At 39.1% G+C, this 16,033-nt stretch overlaps 1 protein-coding gene across 3 annotated transcripts in view; it reads right to left on the bottom strand.

Moving 5' to 3' along the window:
• BRMS1L (BRMS1 like transcriptional repressor) overlaps positions 1–16,033 on the bottom strand; it is a 51,740-nt gene that overhangs the window by 6,891 nt on the left and 28,816 nt on the right. For all 3 annotated transcript variants that reach the window (XM_017530826.1, XM_017530827.1, XM_037739368.1), the window contains 3 exons: positions 3,311–3,407; positions 2,067–2,150; positions 712–776 (listed from right to left, as the gene is read on the bottom strand). In XM_017530826.1, the coding sequence (XP_017386315.1) occupies positions 712–776; positions 2,067–2,150; positions 3,311–3,407 (246 nt within the window). The remainder of the gene's footprint in view (positions 1–711; positions 777–2,066; positions 2,151–3,310; positions 3,408–16,033) is intronic.

Below are 16,033 nucleotides of genomic sequence, written 5' to 3'. Positions count from 1 at the left end.
AAAAAAAAAAAAAAAAAAGAAGAAGGAAGAAAAAAGTCTGAGTTCAGACTGAAAATATATTTTGGTATCTATTTAATATATACAATACTACTGATTAACTCCATAACAAAGACAGTAAAGTACAACCATTAACTGCTCTAATAAATTTTTAATGTCTAAGACCACAATGAATATGATGGATAACAATTTCTCCTAGACGTGTTTTCAATGCCTGAAATAATCTCTAATTCTCAACTAAGAAATTTACAAAAATGAAAGAATGTAATATGGAAAATAAGCCTCCACTTTCAGGCAAGCACAGAAAAGCCTATAATTCTTGAATGTTTAATGACAGGATGCAAGACACATGATAAGGGTTCAAATGTTCTTTTGAAATATTTATCGAATGTTTTCTATAAGCCAGGACCAGCCAAAGTACTAGGTACAGGTGGTGATATTATTTTTAGGCAAACTAAATAAATGTTTTTTGGACTTTTTCATACATTATTAATTACATTATTATAGAAAAAATACAACCAAACTGCTGGCATGTCTCTAATTCTTAAAAACTCCTTGTAGTTCACAGTCAATTGTATTAAATTGCCTTAGAAAAATGTTGCAAAAGCAAAGCATATTCACAATAATATTCTGATGTACTGATTAAAAAAAAAATCACAGAATCTGAAAAAGACTATAAAAATATACTTGTGTTCCATAGCTCTTTAATCATACCTTCCTAATTGTTGTCCAGTCTTCAAGAATATCAAGATCTTGCAGCATATAAACTATATATGGACGTTAAAAAGTCAAGGTCAATTTAGCTGTAAGAATATCACACTTTTTGAATTATATTTCCAAAGTCCTACATTTCAGAGAATGGAACAATAATTTACGGACATAATTATCTGGCATCCTAAATTCTGACTTCAAGTTATTCTTCAACCACTTAGTACCAGCATAAATACAGTCTAGAACTTCCAATGTCATAACCACATGCCCTTAATTCTATGATATCATTGATTATAATATATATCACTAACCTAATCACTGGTTTGTAAGGTAGATGGGAACAGATGGGGATAGAGGGATGGTACCATAGGGAACGCCAAAACTGAATATACATATTTACAGTCCAATTTTGGAAACATTAAAAAATATATATATCTTTTTGAGATGGTGCCTTGGTCTGTAGCCCAGGCTGGAATGCAGTGGCGCAATCTCGGCTCACTGCAACCTCCGCCTCCTGGGTCCCAGTTCAAGCAATTCTCCTACCCTCAGCCTCCCAAGTAGCTGAGATTACAGGCATGAGTTACCATGCCCAGCTAACTTTTGTATTTTTTAGTAGAGATGGGTTTCACCACGTTGGCCAGTCTGGTCTTGAACTCCTGACCTCGTGATCTGCCGGCCTCAGCCTCCCAAAGTGCTGGGATTATAGGCGTGAGCCACCATGTCTGGCCAAAATATATTTTTTAAAAGTAACCATGAGGCTAGGTGCAGTGGCTCATGCCTGTAATACTAGCACTTTGGAAGGCCGATGTGAACAGATTGCTTGAGCCCAGGAGTTCAAGACCAGCCTGGGCAACATGGCAAAACCCCATCTCTACAAAAAATACAAAAATTAGCCCAGTGGGTGGCACGTGTCTGTAGTCCTAGCTACTTGGAAGGCTGCGTTGGGAGGATCATCACCTGAGCCCGAGAGGCCGAGGCTAAGGTGAGCCACAATTGTGCCAGTTTACTCCAGCCTGGGTGACACAGTAAAACCCTGTCTCAAAAAAAAAGAAGGACACATGAGAATTAAACAATCATACTGTATACTAAACAGCTGCTTCACATCAAAGCCCTTGGTGAACCACAAGCCTATGAATTTTCAAAGTTGAGATCATGACTGAATTTCTTCTCTCCCACCTCTCTTGACCTAAACTATATACTATATCCTCTGTCTTCGATCAGTTTTATAAAGAAATCATATTTTGCTTATTCAGAATTATGCAAATAAAGTCAATGTTTACAAATAAAAGTTATAAAGGCATGCACAATGGAAAAATGTACATCAAGGGGAAAAAAACAGAAAATTTGGAAAAGGATATCTGAAACAACAACTGGCTTCTTTTTGTCAGGACTGAAAGGATCCTTCCTCTTTTTTCTTGACTGAAGCTCATCATTCCACAGCTCTGGTAGGTAAATAAGGATTAAGTATTAGCAGGTTTCCAGTCAACAAAGGAAGAAAAAAGACTAATTTTATGGTGGCTGTTTACATATAAAAATATACAAAACTTCATTGGTAGCTGGGTATATATACATTAAGCTGTACATAATTTCATGAGCAGCTATGTCTTTAAGTTTTCCTTCACCTTTATTAAAGCAAAAATCAATTTGGCACTTAACGACTAAGAACTGATTAGCATATTATTAGGCACTTTGTAAAATGTGTATTACATGCATTGTCTCACCTAATCCTCAAAGCTACCACTGAGGTAGGTATTCTTATTACTTCCCTTTTACAGACAAGGAGACTGATTTAGAAAAGTGAAGTAACTGTCAATGGTCACCCGACTAGTAGGTGAGGGAGCACTGGTACTAGAGCTCAGCTTATCTGACTCCACCATGCCTATTCTATAGAGAAGTAAAATTTATAACAGATAAAGTAACATATACTCAAGAACTGTAGGATAATCTAGTAGACCTTCCACTCAATGCAGAAAACCTTTCCATAATACCCTGAAAAAGCCAGTTTCACAAGGGACTGATATAATCTTTGATAATTATTCCTTTTTCTGAAACAAAAATCTACCTCTCTATAACTTCTATCAGGTTTGTCCTGCCTTGTATGATGTCAAAAAGGTTTTCATTCCTTCTTCCACATGACAGTCTTTCAAGACTTACAGGGAAAAACATATACTGCACCTAACTCCAATACTATTCTTTTTTTGGAGACAGGGTCAGCCAGTCTGGAAAGGCTCACTACAATCTCGAACTCCTGGGATCAAAGGATGCTCCTGCCTCAGTCTCCTGCATAGCTGGGACTACAGGTATAGATATGCAGCACCATGCCCAGCCCGGATACTATTCTTCCAGGAGGTTCCTGTCATACTTCTGTTTTGTCCCTTGTCATGTGCTCCATTTTTTACATCTTTCTAAAGTGTGAATTCAAATTAAAGTAACAATATAATCACAATTGCATGAAATTTTTTAGAGCTCTTTCCTGTTCCTCTTTTGCTGGGACATTTAATTTACATAATATTAATATTAGAAGACTAAGATATGATGAGACACTGCAGTAAACCAAAGGTTTGGTGCCACTCAAACATCACAATCATAACATTCTCCTTACCTGAGGTAATGTCAATGCTGTGCCTATCCTCTTCAAGCCTTCTTATCTTTTCTTCTAGTTCACTCTGGACTGTATCATATAACAACAGCTTTTCACTCTGGGGAGAAAAACAGATTATACTTAAGTAGAAAGAAAAAAATTGGTGTATCCTAACTAAGAGTACCAAATAAAGTACTTCACTATATGATGCTTTTGTTTGCTTTTTCAATTCAATTAAAAATTTTAAAGAGGAAATGTCAAATACACGAAAGAAATAAACTAGAAAATATAGAATCTATACATAGATTTAACTACATGCAATTACATTCTGTGTAAGAACATCTAAATTATGTGTGAGGTACATTTAAAGGTAAATATTTACTTTATAAAAAACTCATAGCAAACGCCTATGACCTCTTTTAAATATAAGCAGGTCCCACCTGTCACCATAATGGAAAAGTTTTCTTATAAAGTATATCATTATAAAATGGATTATATTTTCTCACAGGAATAATAATTGGTCCATTATGCCTCACTAATATTTCAGCATCATATTAAGAGAGGCAAAGAGAAAGATTCAAGTATAAATTTTATAATTATTTAAAATAATTCAATTATAGTGTAAATTATAAAATTACAGACTAATCATATCCAAATCTCTCCATAAAACTATAGAAAGATTGAGTTGCTAAAACAGACAAGACTGGCAAATAGACTAGAACCCAGGCCTACTAGCTCTAGTCCATTGTTTTTAATTATAAATACCGTAGCCCTAATTTAAAAAGCCATAAAGTGTACATAAGTACAATATATAAAGATCAATTACACACACAAAAAAACCTATGACCATGTTTATCTCTAGTAAAGGATATTAGATGATTGGACATAGCTAGATATGACTGTCTCGTGAAAGCTATTGGGATATAGTTGGCTATTACTACATGTAGAAAACATAAGCCACACCCACGTAGGCAGCATTCCTGGTGTCAATCATGAAGCCCTCTCTCTTGCTTTTGAAATTTAGAAACTATATACGTGCTTGAAGGGTTTCCTGAATGGCAGGGAAAAGATGGCTTGTATCAATTTGAGGCAAGCCAGGAGCTAAGGAGAAAGCAAAGCTGAAAACTAAAACTAGTTTTCATAAGAAAAATGGTCTCACTGCATGCTATTCTCTGTGCTTACTTCCTTTTGCTTGTTCCCCTGCCTTTGAGTAAAGTCTTATGAAATATTCCAGCCTTAACTATATTGTGCTACAAGACTTGAAAAATATCAGAGAGAAAGGGAGAGCAGTCCCCCTCCACAAGATCATGGTAGCAACTTTAAATAGATCCAATCTCCCCATCCAAAGATGACTCTAAATGCAGAGCTGGAGTGATAAGCCTTTTGCTTTTAAGAATATGAACATTTAATTGGCGTATTCTCTTTTCTTCCTATTGATAAATTAGGCCAAGCAGAAATTCTTCAAAAAATCCACTAATCACTACGATTTTTTTAAAAGCCACAATGAAACAGAAATGTTTGAAGCATTGAAGGCATCTCTAAAGATATCAGAAGTATACTCTAAAGTAGAACTGCCTTGAATCAATTCTCATACTTATTTCTCTTTTTCTTGGAACGTTATCTCCCTTTTCTGCAGCTTCTCAAGACCCTCAAAAAGCTCCCCTGAAGAGAAAATGAACCCCTAATGGAACAGCTAAAAGATACCTACGAAAGAAGGGGGCAAAATTTCTTGCTTTGGTGACTGCAGAGATTTCCATGTTCAATAGTTATTTTGGTTTTTTAAAAAAATACTACTCATAAGTATAGGTTTGATTTCAAGATCCCACATCCCCCTAGTCTCCACATTTATAATTACTGATCCTGCTCACTAATAACCCCTTTCCCAGGCTGACACCTATGCTGTTTCTCAGCAGGACGACTTTAAGGAGCCCCAGGAAAGTGGCCCCAAGCTCCCATTTTTGGATTGACCTGTGTTCAGAACCAACTCCTCTTTGGCAGTTCCCTGACTTAGATACCTCACAATTCTCAACTTTCATTAGGACTGGAGGCCTGGAAGATTTTAATGGGCTAATATTATCAGAGAGTGACACATTAAAATGCTACAATAGTTTTTTTTTTTTTTAAGTATACTGCATTGGAATACAAAAATATGCAGAACAGAATTTTAAAACTCAGAAACAGACCCTGGTTATGGGGAAATGACAAAGGTAACTTTTCAAATCATCTGGAAATCTGGTAACAATCAATGACGAAAGAAAAATTAGTTTAGGCCAGGCATGGTGGCTCATGCCTGTAATCCTAGCACTTTGGGAGGTGGGGGCAGGTGGATCACTTGAGGTCAGGAGTTCCAAACCAGCCTGGCCAACAAGGTGAAACCCTGTCATCTCTAGTAGAAATACAAAAAAATTAGCCAGACATGGTGGTAGGCACCTGTAATCCCAGCTACTTGGGAGGATGAGGCACTAGAATCGCTTGAACTGGGAAGGCAGAGGTTGCAGGATGCCGAGATGGCACCACTGCGCTACAGCTTGGGTGACAGAGCAAGACTTTGTCTCAAAAAAAAGAAAAATGAGTTTAATTATATCCTGAATAATTTTTGCTTTACATTATGTATAATTTACATTATATGTGAAAGTAAATGGACTAAAGAATTAAATTCATAAAATGAAAGCTACAAGAAAATATTAAAGAAACAATATAAAGAAATTTCCAAGAACTGAAGACACGAGTTTTTTTATTAAAAGGTTCATCTGGCCAAGCGCAGTGACACACATCTATAATTCCAGCACTTTGGGATGCTGAGGCAGGAGGATCACTTGAGCCCAGGAGTTTGATACAAGCTTCAACAACACAGTGAGACTCCATCTCTAAAAAATATTTTTTTAGACTAGCTGAGCATGGCAGTGTGGGCCTGTAGTCCCAGCTACTCAGGGAACTGAGGCAGGAGGACTGCATGAGCCCAGCAGTTGGAGGCTGCAATGGGCTGATTGCACCACTGCACTTGAGCCTGGGCAATAGAGAATTTGTCTCTTAAAAATTCAAATAAATAAATACATAAAATTAAAAGTTCCTCTAGGTATCCAGTACAATCAATGAAAAAAAGACTCATATCAAAGCATATCATCTCACTAACCCACAATACCAAGACAAGAGTAAAGAGAAGATCCTAAATGTATTTAGGAAGAAAACAGGTCATGTACAAAGAATAAGGAATCAAAATGATAATCCTTTGATACTCCTAACTTCAAATGGTAGAGACTAACCCTCTTTCTTGAAAACTGGTAGGACAGGCCAGGCATGGTGGCTCATGCCTGTACTCCCAGCACTTTGGGAGGCTGAGGCTGGCAGATCACTTGAATTCAGGAGTTTGAGACCAGTCTGGCCAACATGGTGAAACCCCATCTCTACTAAAAACATGCAAAAATTAGCCAGGTGTGGTGCGGGTGCCTATAACCTCAGCTACTCGGGAGACTGAAGCAAGAGAATCACTTGAACCTAGGAGGCAGAGGTTGCAGTGAGCCGAGATCACACCAGCCTGGGCAACAGAGTGAGACTCTGTCTCAAAAAAAAAGATTAGAACCAGGATGTAGCAACTGACTTCTAAGGAACAGAGTGTGACAGAAATCTAGGTCATAAAAAATAGTCACCTCCATCTTGCTATTTTGGATCACACAGTCTGGGAGAACCGAGCCACCAGGTTATGAGGACACTCAATCTGCTTGTGGAGAAAACTAAGGCTTCTCACCAAAAACCAGCAACAACTTGCCAGCCTGTGAGTGAGTCACCCTGGAAGCAGATCTGCCAGCCTCCAATCAAGCCTTTAGGTGACTGCATCCCTGACTGATCTCTTCACTGCAACTTCGTGGGATTCCCTGAGCTAGAACCATCCAGCTAAGTTGCTCCCAAATTCCCGGTCACTGAGACTGCAAAATAATAAATGTTTATTGTTGTGTTAAGCCACTAAGTTTTGAGGTAATTTATTATAAAGCAATCGATAAGCAATATAAGAAGTCTCAAAAAACTTACTTCTAGAAATCCAATCTCAGAATGCTACTGAAAGATACACTCTACAAACTTAAGGAGAAAATAAGATGCTAACAGAGGAGAGGGGAAGGGGACATACAGGTTTCTGGTAAAAAGATGTCCCATGAAGACAGATGCAACTGGCCTCTATCTGAAAGATGAAGCAAGAGGATGGGGACAGGAGGGATAGAAGGGTTGCTTCCAGGAGGAAGCCCTTCAGAAGAAAAGGAGGCTGATGGATTATCTGATGCATTCAATCACAGAGAAAACAGCATTAGGACTTCAGTATCTGAAAGAAGCAAATATGAGGGGCTTTTCTAAGTCATTCTAGAAGTCATAAGAAGACACTGTTTACAACTAACTTTAAAATGAGAACCAGTTTTGACCTTTACTGGACATGAGTTTAAATCTTCATATAGTTGAAAACTTATGAGAGGTCTAGTGCTTTTTTTTTTTTTTTTTACTTTTCTTGAGTCCATTAAGTAACATGCTTTTTATTTTGCGGAATACTCAGGCTTCACGAAAAATCAATAAAACTATACATGTTTAGTTTAATTAAAAAAGAAAACAGCATTAGAAGGCCTTCAAAGATCTAGGGTCTGTGGGAAGAATTGATAAACAGAAAAAACTAACAAACTATAAATGAAGCAATTATTAATTCCAAGGTTTAAAAAAATACACAAGAAAAATTTTAAACATAATGTAACTCTTGACTCTGAACATTATTTATAATTTAAAACAAAAATTATAACACAACAGTATTAGAAGAATGGAACAGAAGAATCCTCAGCTTCCATAATAGGAAACCAATAGATAATATCTAAAACTGCTTTATTTAGAAATATGACGGCCAGGCGCAGTGGCTCACACTTGTAATCCCAGCACTTTGGGAGGACAAAGCAGGAGGATCACTTGAGGCCAGGGGTTCAAAACCAGCCTGGGCAATACAGCAAGACCCCATCTCTACAAAAAAAATTTTTTTGGCCAGGCAGAGTGGCTCACACCTGTAATCCCAGCACTGTGGGAGGCAGAGGAGGGTGGATCACCTGAGGTCAGGAGTTCAAAACCAGCAGGGTCAAACCCCACCTCTTAAAAAAAAAAAAAAAAAAGGGTAAATTCCAGAAGCAATTGATAAACAAGTTAGGGAATATAATTGCCACTGGGATACAGAATTTAAAAATAAGAGAGAAGACTGCTGTTTTTCATTATAAATTATAAGGCTGTGTCTTCAAAAATATATACACACATTACCTGCTAACGACATTTTTTTTTTTTTTTTTTTTGAGAAGGAGTCTTGCTCTGTTGTCCAGGCTGGAGTGCAGTGGCACAATCTCGGCTCACTGCAACCTCTGCCTCCCAGGTTCAATTGATTCTCCTGTCTCAGCCTGCTGAGTAGCTGGGATTACAGGCAGGCCTGACCACACCCAGATAATTTTTGTATTTTTAGTAGAGAAGGGTTTCATCATGTTGGCCAGGCTTGTCATGAACTCCTGACCTCAAGTGATCTCCTCCCAAAGTACTGGGATTACAGACATGAGCCACCACTCCTGACCACAACGAATTTTTTAAGAGTATCTAGAGACATAGCATGCTCAAAAAATGCTGCTTGAAAATAAGTTAAGATATAAAATAGTACATTCAAAATCATACCAGCTAGTTTTTTAAAAAATAGGCCAGTCATGGCGGCTTACTCCTGTAATCTCAGCACTTTGGAAGGCTTAGGCAGGAGGATCACTTGTGGCAGGGAGTTCAAGACCAGCCTGAGCAACATGGCAAGACCCTATATCTACAAAATATACAAAAAATTAGCCAGTGTGGTGGCAGGCACCTGCTGTAATCCCAGCTACTTGAGAGGCTGAGGCACAAGATTCACTTAAGCCTGGGATTCGGAGATTGTAGTCAGCTGAGATTGCCCCACTGCATTGCAGCCTGGGCAACAGAACAAGACACTGTCTCAAAAACAAACACCCCCTCCCAAAATAAAACCATACTTATTAATAGTGATTACCTCTGGTTGGTAGATTACAGTTTTTATCTTCATTTATTCTTATTTCTCAATAGACACTAAAGTTACAATCAGAAAAAAATTAAGTGAATAAACAACCAAAAGATCAGAACGCTGAATAGTTTTCACCAATTTTCTCAAGAACTTGAATCCTAACATGAACGCTGAAGGCTTCTGAGACCTTGCTATCACCTGCTGTCAGATTTTAATACTCATATCTCAAGCCCTGCGGCAAGGCTTAACTGAGATAACCTAAATAAAGCATCTCCACCTGTCTTAGTGTCTGGCACATTGTCGTATTCTATACATGTGATTTCCTTCCTTAATTTGATACAAACCATCTGCTGCCTCTTGCCCTCCTGGCTTCAGGGATAATTTCTGTATGCATGCCTGTGTGAACATGTCCAATCTCTGGTCCTGCCCCTCCTCTCTATCTGCTGCTGAACAAACTTTTATTCTGACAATCGGCGGGGTATCTTCCTTCTTTCCACTTCCCTTGCCTCACAGAATTATTTTCATATGAGTCAAACGTAAGAATGAAAGAATAAGCAGATAAAAAGCCCTGAATAATGACATTCAGATTAAATGGTAAACTGCATGAATGAGTACAAAGATCAAAGGATCTCAATCCTGGTTCTGTTGCTCATTAATTGTGTGACCCTGAGCAAATTAATCAACTTCTATTAGCCTCAGTTAACCCATTCATTAAATCAAGATAATTCCTATTCCATAGTGTTGTTGAAAGGATTCAAATGACAGAGTGAATATAAAATATATCACATTTTAAAGATACGTTACCTTTCACCCTGCTTCATTTCCTCTATCTAGAATGTCTTTGAACTACTAATATCTTCAGGTTTATTATATAACAGATGACTTATAACAAATTAATTACATGTTAAAACATAAAAATGTCAAGCCACAACTAAACTATTAATAGAAAAAATGTAGGTTAATATTTAGCATCTCTATGGCTCAGAGAAGACTTTCAAAGCTGAAAACTGATGAAAGAGAAAGAAGATCCAGTCCACGTCATGTAAAAGTGAAAGAGGGGAAACAAGAAAAAAAATTAAATGAAAAAAAAAGAGAAAGAAGATCCATGTATTTGTTCCAGTTAAAAATACCACCTGTTGACTTCTGCCTCTTACAATACATTGGACTAGATACCCAACACACCCAGACAGATATCCTGGATGAAGTACCACAAACATCCCTGTAAAGATATTCCTAAACTCTTGAGAAAATAAAGTTGTGGCTTGACACAGTGGCCCACACCTGTAATCCTAATGCTTTGAGAGGCTGAGGTGGGAGAATGGCTGAAGAACAGGAGTTCAAGACCAGCCTGGGCAACATAGCAAGACCCCTATCTCTATAAAAAAGTAAGAAAATAAGGGATATCCCCAAGGACCCAAAATCAACAAGGAGCTAGAAAGCAGCATGTTAACCTGATGAAGCTGTGGCTTCCTTGAAGAAATTTGCTGGTGTCAATAACCTAGAGACATGCTTTTCAGGGAATATTTGGGAAAAAGAGAAAGGTCCTGGGCCTAAGCACAGTAGGGAACTGGAACTGGGATCCCACACAAAACCCTGAAGGACTACAATGTAAAAGTAAACTAAAAAGATCCACCCGAGGGATATATGTCTGTCTCTGCCTAGGCAGTAAGTGAGGGGAAAAGTTTTCCCTGAAAGTATAACCTCTCAAGCCTGACCTCTATGTACTTGAAATTCAAACACAGACTACCTGCACCTTCCAAGAAATCCCAAGCACAAAAATTAGTCACTGGCTGGTGGCACACCATGATGTCTAGCTGAAACAATCCAGCAGAAAGAAAAGTAGAGACTGAGGAGCTACATCCTCTGACCAATGCTCACAGAATTCCTACCAATAAAGTCTGCCTTAGGTCAGAATCATAACATAGGAAATAAGCTGTGAGATGTGGAAGAAATAAAAAACAGCAGACTTAGACAGCAAAGAACTTCAGATAATGATTTACTGCATAAAAAGATACGGAGTTCCAGGAAGTGAGAAGATGAAACAGAGACAATGTCAGAAAAGATAATGGCTGATAAATTTTCAGAACTGAAGGACAATATGAATTCAGAAAGCACAACAAACCCAAGTCAGAAGAGAGAAAAATAATCTACATGGAGACACACAGTAGAAAAACCGAAGATCAACAAAGAGTTTAAATGAAGCCAGTAAGAAGGGAAACCCAGCTTATCACCAAATGACTGTAGACTTGCTCTTAAGCACAGACTGTGGAAGGTAAAATCCTAAAAACTTTAAGACAAAATTACTGTCATCCTAGAATCTTATATTCCTCTAAACTGTCCTTTAAGAATTATTCCAAATAAAGCTATTTTAGACAAATAAAAACTGAGTTTACCACAAAGAGACTCTTAGTGAAGGGATGCCTAGGATGTTCTTTAAGAAGCAAAAATGAGGAGGGATCCAAGATGGCCAATTAGGAGCAGCTCAGGATTGCAGCTCCCAGTGAAAGCGCAGAGGGTGAGTGGATGCCCGCATTTCCATACGGATTTTTATTGCCCACAGACCAGGAGATTCCCACGTGGAGGAGCCCCACGGGTTGCCAGCACAGCTGTTTTGGCCAGAGCAGCTGTTTTGGCAGGCACAACTGTTCTGCCGGCACCCCGGAGAGGCGGTTCTCCATACAAAATAAATGGGTCTGGGCACCATTTTAGCTGGAGAGTGGAGCTCCGGGCAGGCAGAGTCTCCCATTCATCTGATTAAAAAGAGGACTGAAACAGGGAGCCAGGCCAGGAGATTCCTAGGCAAAAAAGCACCACGAATCTCAGCGCTGCTGTTTCAGCCAGCGCAGTGGGTTGCCGCATGGGAAATCACACAGATCCCCACACCTTTTCAATAGGTGACTGGAACATCTGGGAGAGAGTCGACCATTCAACTAAAAAAAAGGCTCTGAAGCAGGGAGCCAGGTGATGAGGCTCCGCTGGCCCCACCCCCACAAAAAAACAGCAATTGGAAACACTCTGGGTTGCCAGTTTCACAGCAAGCACAGCTGAACCCAGGAAGGTCCAGCTCTGTGGGGGAGGGGTGTCCGCCATTACCGAGGCACTCCACAGAGGTAGTCCGCTGTTGCCGAGGCAACCCGCCATTACAGAGAGAGTCCACCATTACAGAGGCGGGCCACCATTGCCGGCGCAGTTCTAACTACATCCATATAAACAGGACTGCAGGGAGGTTCACATGGCAGCTGGGCGGAGCCTACAGCAGATAAGCAAAGCCTCTGCAGGCAGACAGTGACTAGGCCGCTTCCTTGCTGGGCAGGGCAGCCCTGAAAAAAAGGCAGCAGCACAGTGGAAACTCATAAATAAAGCCCTAACTCCCCGGGACAGAGCACCTGGGAAAAAAAAGAGGTTTATGAGTTCTGCTGCAGCAGGCTTAAACATACCTGCCCAGCAGCTCTGAATGAACAACAGAGCTCACAGCTCAGCACTTGAGCTCCTATAAGGAACAGACTGTCTCCTCAAGCAGCTGCCTGACCCTCGTATATCCAAAGAGTCACCTCATAAAGGAGAGCTCAGATTGACATTTGGCGGGTATCCTTCTGAGACAAAGATAGCAGAAGAAGAAACTGGCAGCAACCCTTACTGTTCTGCAGCCACTGCAGGTGATCCCCAGGCAAGCAGGGCCTGGAGTGGACCTCAGCAGTCCTACAACAGAGGGGCCAGACTGTTAGAAGGAAAACTAAGAAACAGAAAGAAATAACTTCATCATCAACAAACTAGACGTCCACTCAGGGACCCAATCTGAAAGTCAACAACTACAAAGACGACAGGTGGATAAATCCACAAAGATGGGAAGAAACCAGTGCAAAAAGGATGAAAACACCCGAAACCAGAATACCTCTCCTCCTACAAGGGATCGCAACTCCTCACCATCAAGGGAACAAGGTTGGATGGAGAATGAGTGTGATGAATTGACAGAATCAGGCTTCAGAAGGTGGGTAATAAGAAACTTCTGTGAGCTAACAAAACATGTTCTAACCCAATGCAAAGAAACTAAGAACCTTGAAAAAAGATTTGATGAAATGCTAATGAGAATAGACAACTTAGAGAGTTATATAAGTGAATTGATGGAGCTGAAAAACATAACACAAGAACTTCATGAAGCATACACAAGTTTCAACAGCCAAATTGACTAAGCAGAAGAAAGGATATCAGAGGTAAAAGATCAACTCAATGAAATAAAATGAGAAGGCAAGATTAGAGAAAAAAGGATAAAAAGGAATGAACAAGGTGTCCAAGAAATATGGGACTATGTGAAAAGACCTAATGTACATTTGATAAGTGTACCTGAATGTGACGGAGAGAATGAATCCAAGCTGGAAAATACTCTTCAGAATATTATCCAGGAAAACTTCCCCACCTAGAAAGGCAGGCCAATATTCAAGTCCGGGAAATACAGAACACCACAAAGATATTCCTCAAGAAGAGCAACCCCAAGGCACATAATCGTCAGATTCACCAGGGCTGAAATGAAGGAGAAAATGCTAAGGGCAGCCAGAGAGAAAGGTCGGGTTACCCACAAAGGGAAGCCCATCAGACTCACAGCAGATCTCTCAGCAGAAACCCTACAAGCCAGAAGAGAGTGGGGGCCAATATTCAACATCCTCAAAGAAATGAACTTACAACCCAGAATTTCATAACCAACCAAACTAAGCTTCATAAGTGAAGGAAATATAAAATCCTTTGCAAACAAGCAAGTACTCAGAGATTTCATCACCACCAGGCCTGCTTTACAAGAGCTCCTGAAGGAAGCACTTAACATAGAAAGGAACAACCAGTACCAGCCACTCCAAAAACATACCAAAGGGTAAAGAGCATCAACACAATGAAGAAACTGCATCAACTAATGGGCAAAACAACCAGCTAGCATCAAAATGGCAGTATTAAACTCACACATAACAATATTAACCCTAAATGTAAATGGGCTAAATGCCCCAATCAAAAGACACAGACTGGCAAATTGGATAAAATGCCAAAACCCATCGGTGTGCTGTATCCAGGAAACACATCTCACATGCAAGGATACACATAGGTTCAAAATAAAGGGATGGAGGAAGATTTACCAAGCAAATGGAGAGGAAAAAAAGCAGGAGTTCCAATTCTTGTCTCTGATAAAATAGACTTTAAAGCAACAAAGATCAAAAGAGACAAAGAAGGACATTACATAATGGTAAAAGGATCAATGAAACAAGAAGAGCTCATGATCCTAAATATATATGCACCCAATACAGAAGCACCCATATACATAAGGCAAGTTCTTAATGACTTACAAAGAGACTTAGACTCCGACACAATAATAGTGGGAGACTTTAACACCCCATTGTCAATATTAGACAGATCAACAAGACAGAAAATTAACAAGGATATCCAGGACTTGAACTCAGACCTCGAACAAGCAAACCTAATAGATATTTACAGAACTCTCCACTCCAAATCCACAGAATATACATTCTTCTCAGCACCACATCAAACCTACTCTAAAATTGGCCACATAATTGGAAGTAAATCACTCCTCAGCAAATGCAAAAGACGGGAATCATAACAAACAGTCTCTCAGACCATAGTGCAATCAAGTTAGAACTCAGAATTCAGAAATTAACTCAGAACCGGACAGCTTCATGGAAACTGAACAATTGGCTCTTGAATGTTGACTGGATAAACAATGAAATGAAGACAGAAATAAAGATGTTCTTCGAAATCAACGAGAATGAAGACACAACATATCAGAATCTCTGGGACACATTTAAAGCAGTGTCTAGAGGAAAATTTATAGCAATAAATGCCCACATGAGAAGCAAACAGAGATCTAAAATTGACACCCTATCATCAAAATTGAATGAGCTAGAGGAGCAAGATCAAAAAAACGCAAAACCTAGTAGAAGACAAGAAATAACTAAGATCAGAGCAGAACTGAAGGAGATAGAGACACAAAAAACCCTTCAAAAAGCAATAAATCCAGGAGCTGGTTTTTCAAAAAGATCAACAAAATAGACCACTAGCCAGATTAATAAAAAAGAAAAGAGAATAATCAAATAGATGCAATAAAAAACAATAAAGGGGATATCACCACAGATTCCACAGAAATACAAACCATCATCAGAGATTATTACAAATAACTCTATGCACATAAACCAGGAAACCTGGAAGAAATGGATAAATTCTTGGACACTTGCATCCTCCCAAGCCTAAACCAGGAAGAAGGTGAAACACCGAATAGACCAATAACAAAGTCTGAAGTTGAGGCAGCAATTAAGAGCCTACCACCCAAAAAATGCCCAGGTCCAGAGGAGTTCACAGCCGAATTCTACAGGACATACAAAGAGGAGCTGGTACCATTCCTTGTGAAACTATTCCAAATAATGCAAAAAGAGGGAATTCTTCCCAAATCATTTTAGGAGACAAACATCATCCTGATACCAAAACCCGGCAGAGACTCAGCAAGAAAAGAAAACTTCAGGCCAATATCCATGATGAACATAGATGCAAAAATCTTCAATAAAATACTGGCAAGCTGATTGCAACAGCAAAACAAAAAGCTTATCCATCATGATCAAGTAGAATTCATCCCAGAGATGCAAGGCTGGTTCAACATACACAAGTCTATAAACATAATTCACCACATAAACAGAACCAAAGACAAAAACCACATGATTATCTCAATACATGCA

This window comes from Cebus imitator, unplaced genomic scaffold (genome assembly GCF_001604975.1).
Source record: "Cebus imitator isolate Cc_AM_T3 unplaced genomic scaffold, Cebus_imitator-1.0 Scaffold69, whole genome shotgun sequence".
NCBI classification, from domain to species: domain Eukaryota; kingdom Metazoa; phylum Chordata; class Mammalia; order Primates; family Cebidae; genus Cebus; species Cebus imitator.
The sequence above is the reverse complement of the archived record's forward strand: the minus strand, read 5'-3'. Positions and strand labels throughout refer to the sequence as shown.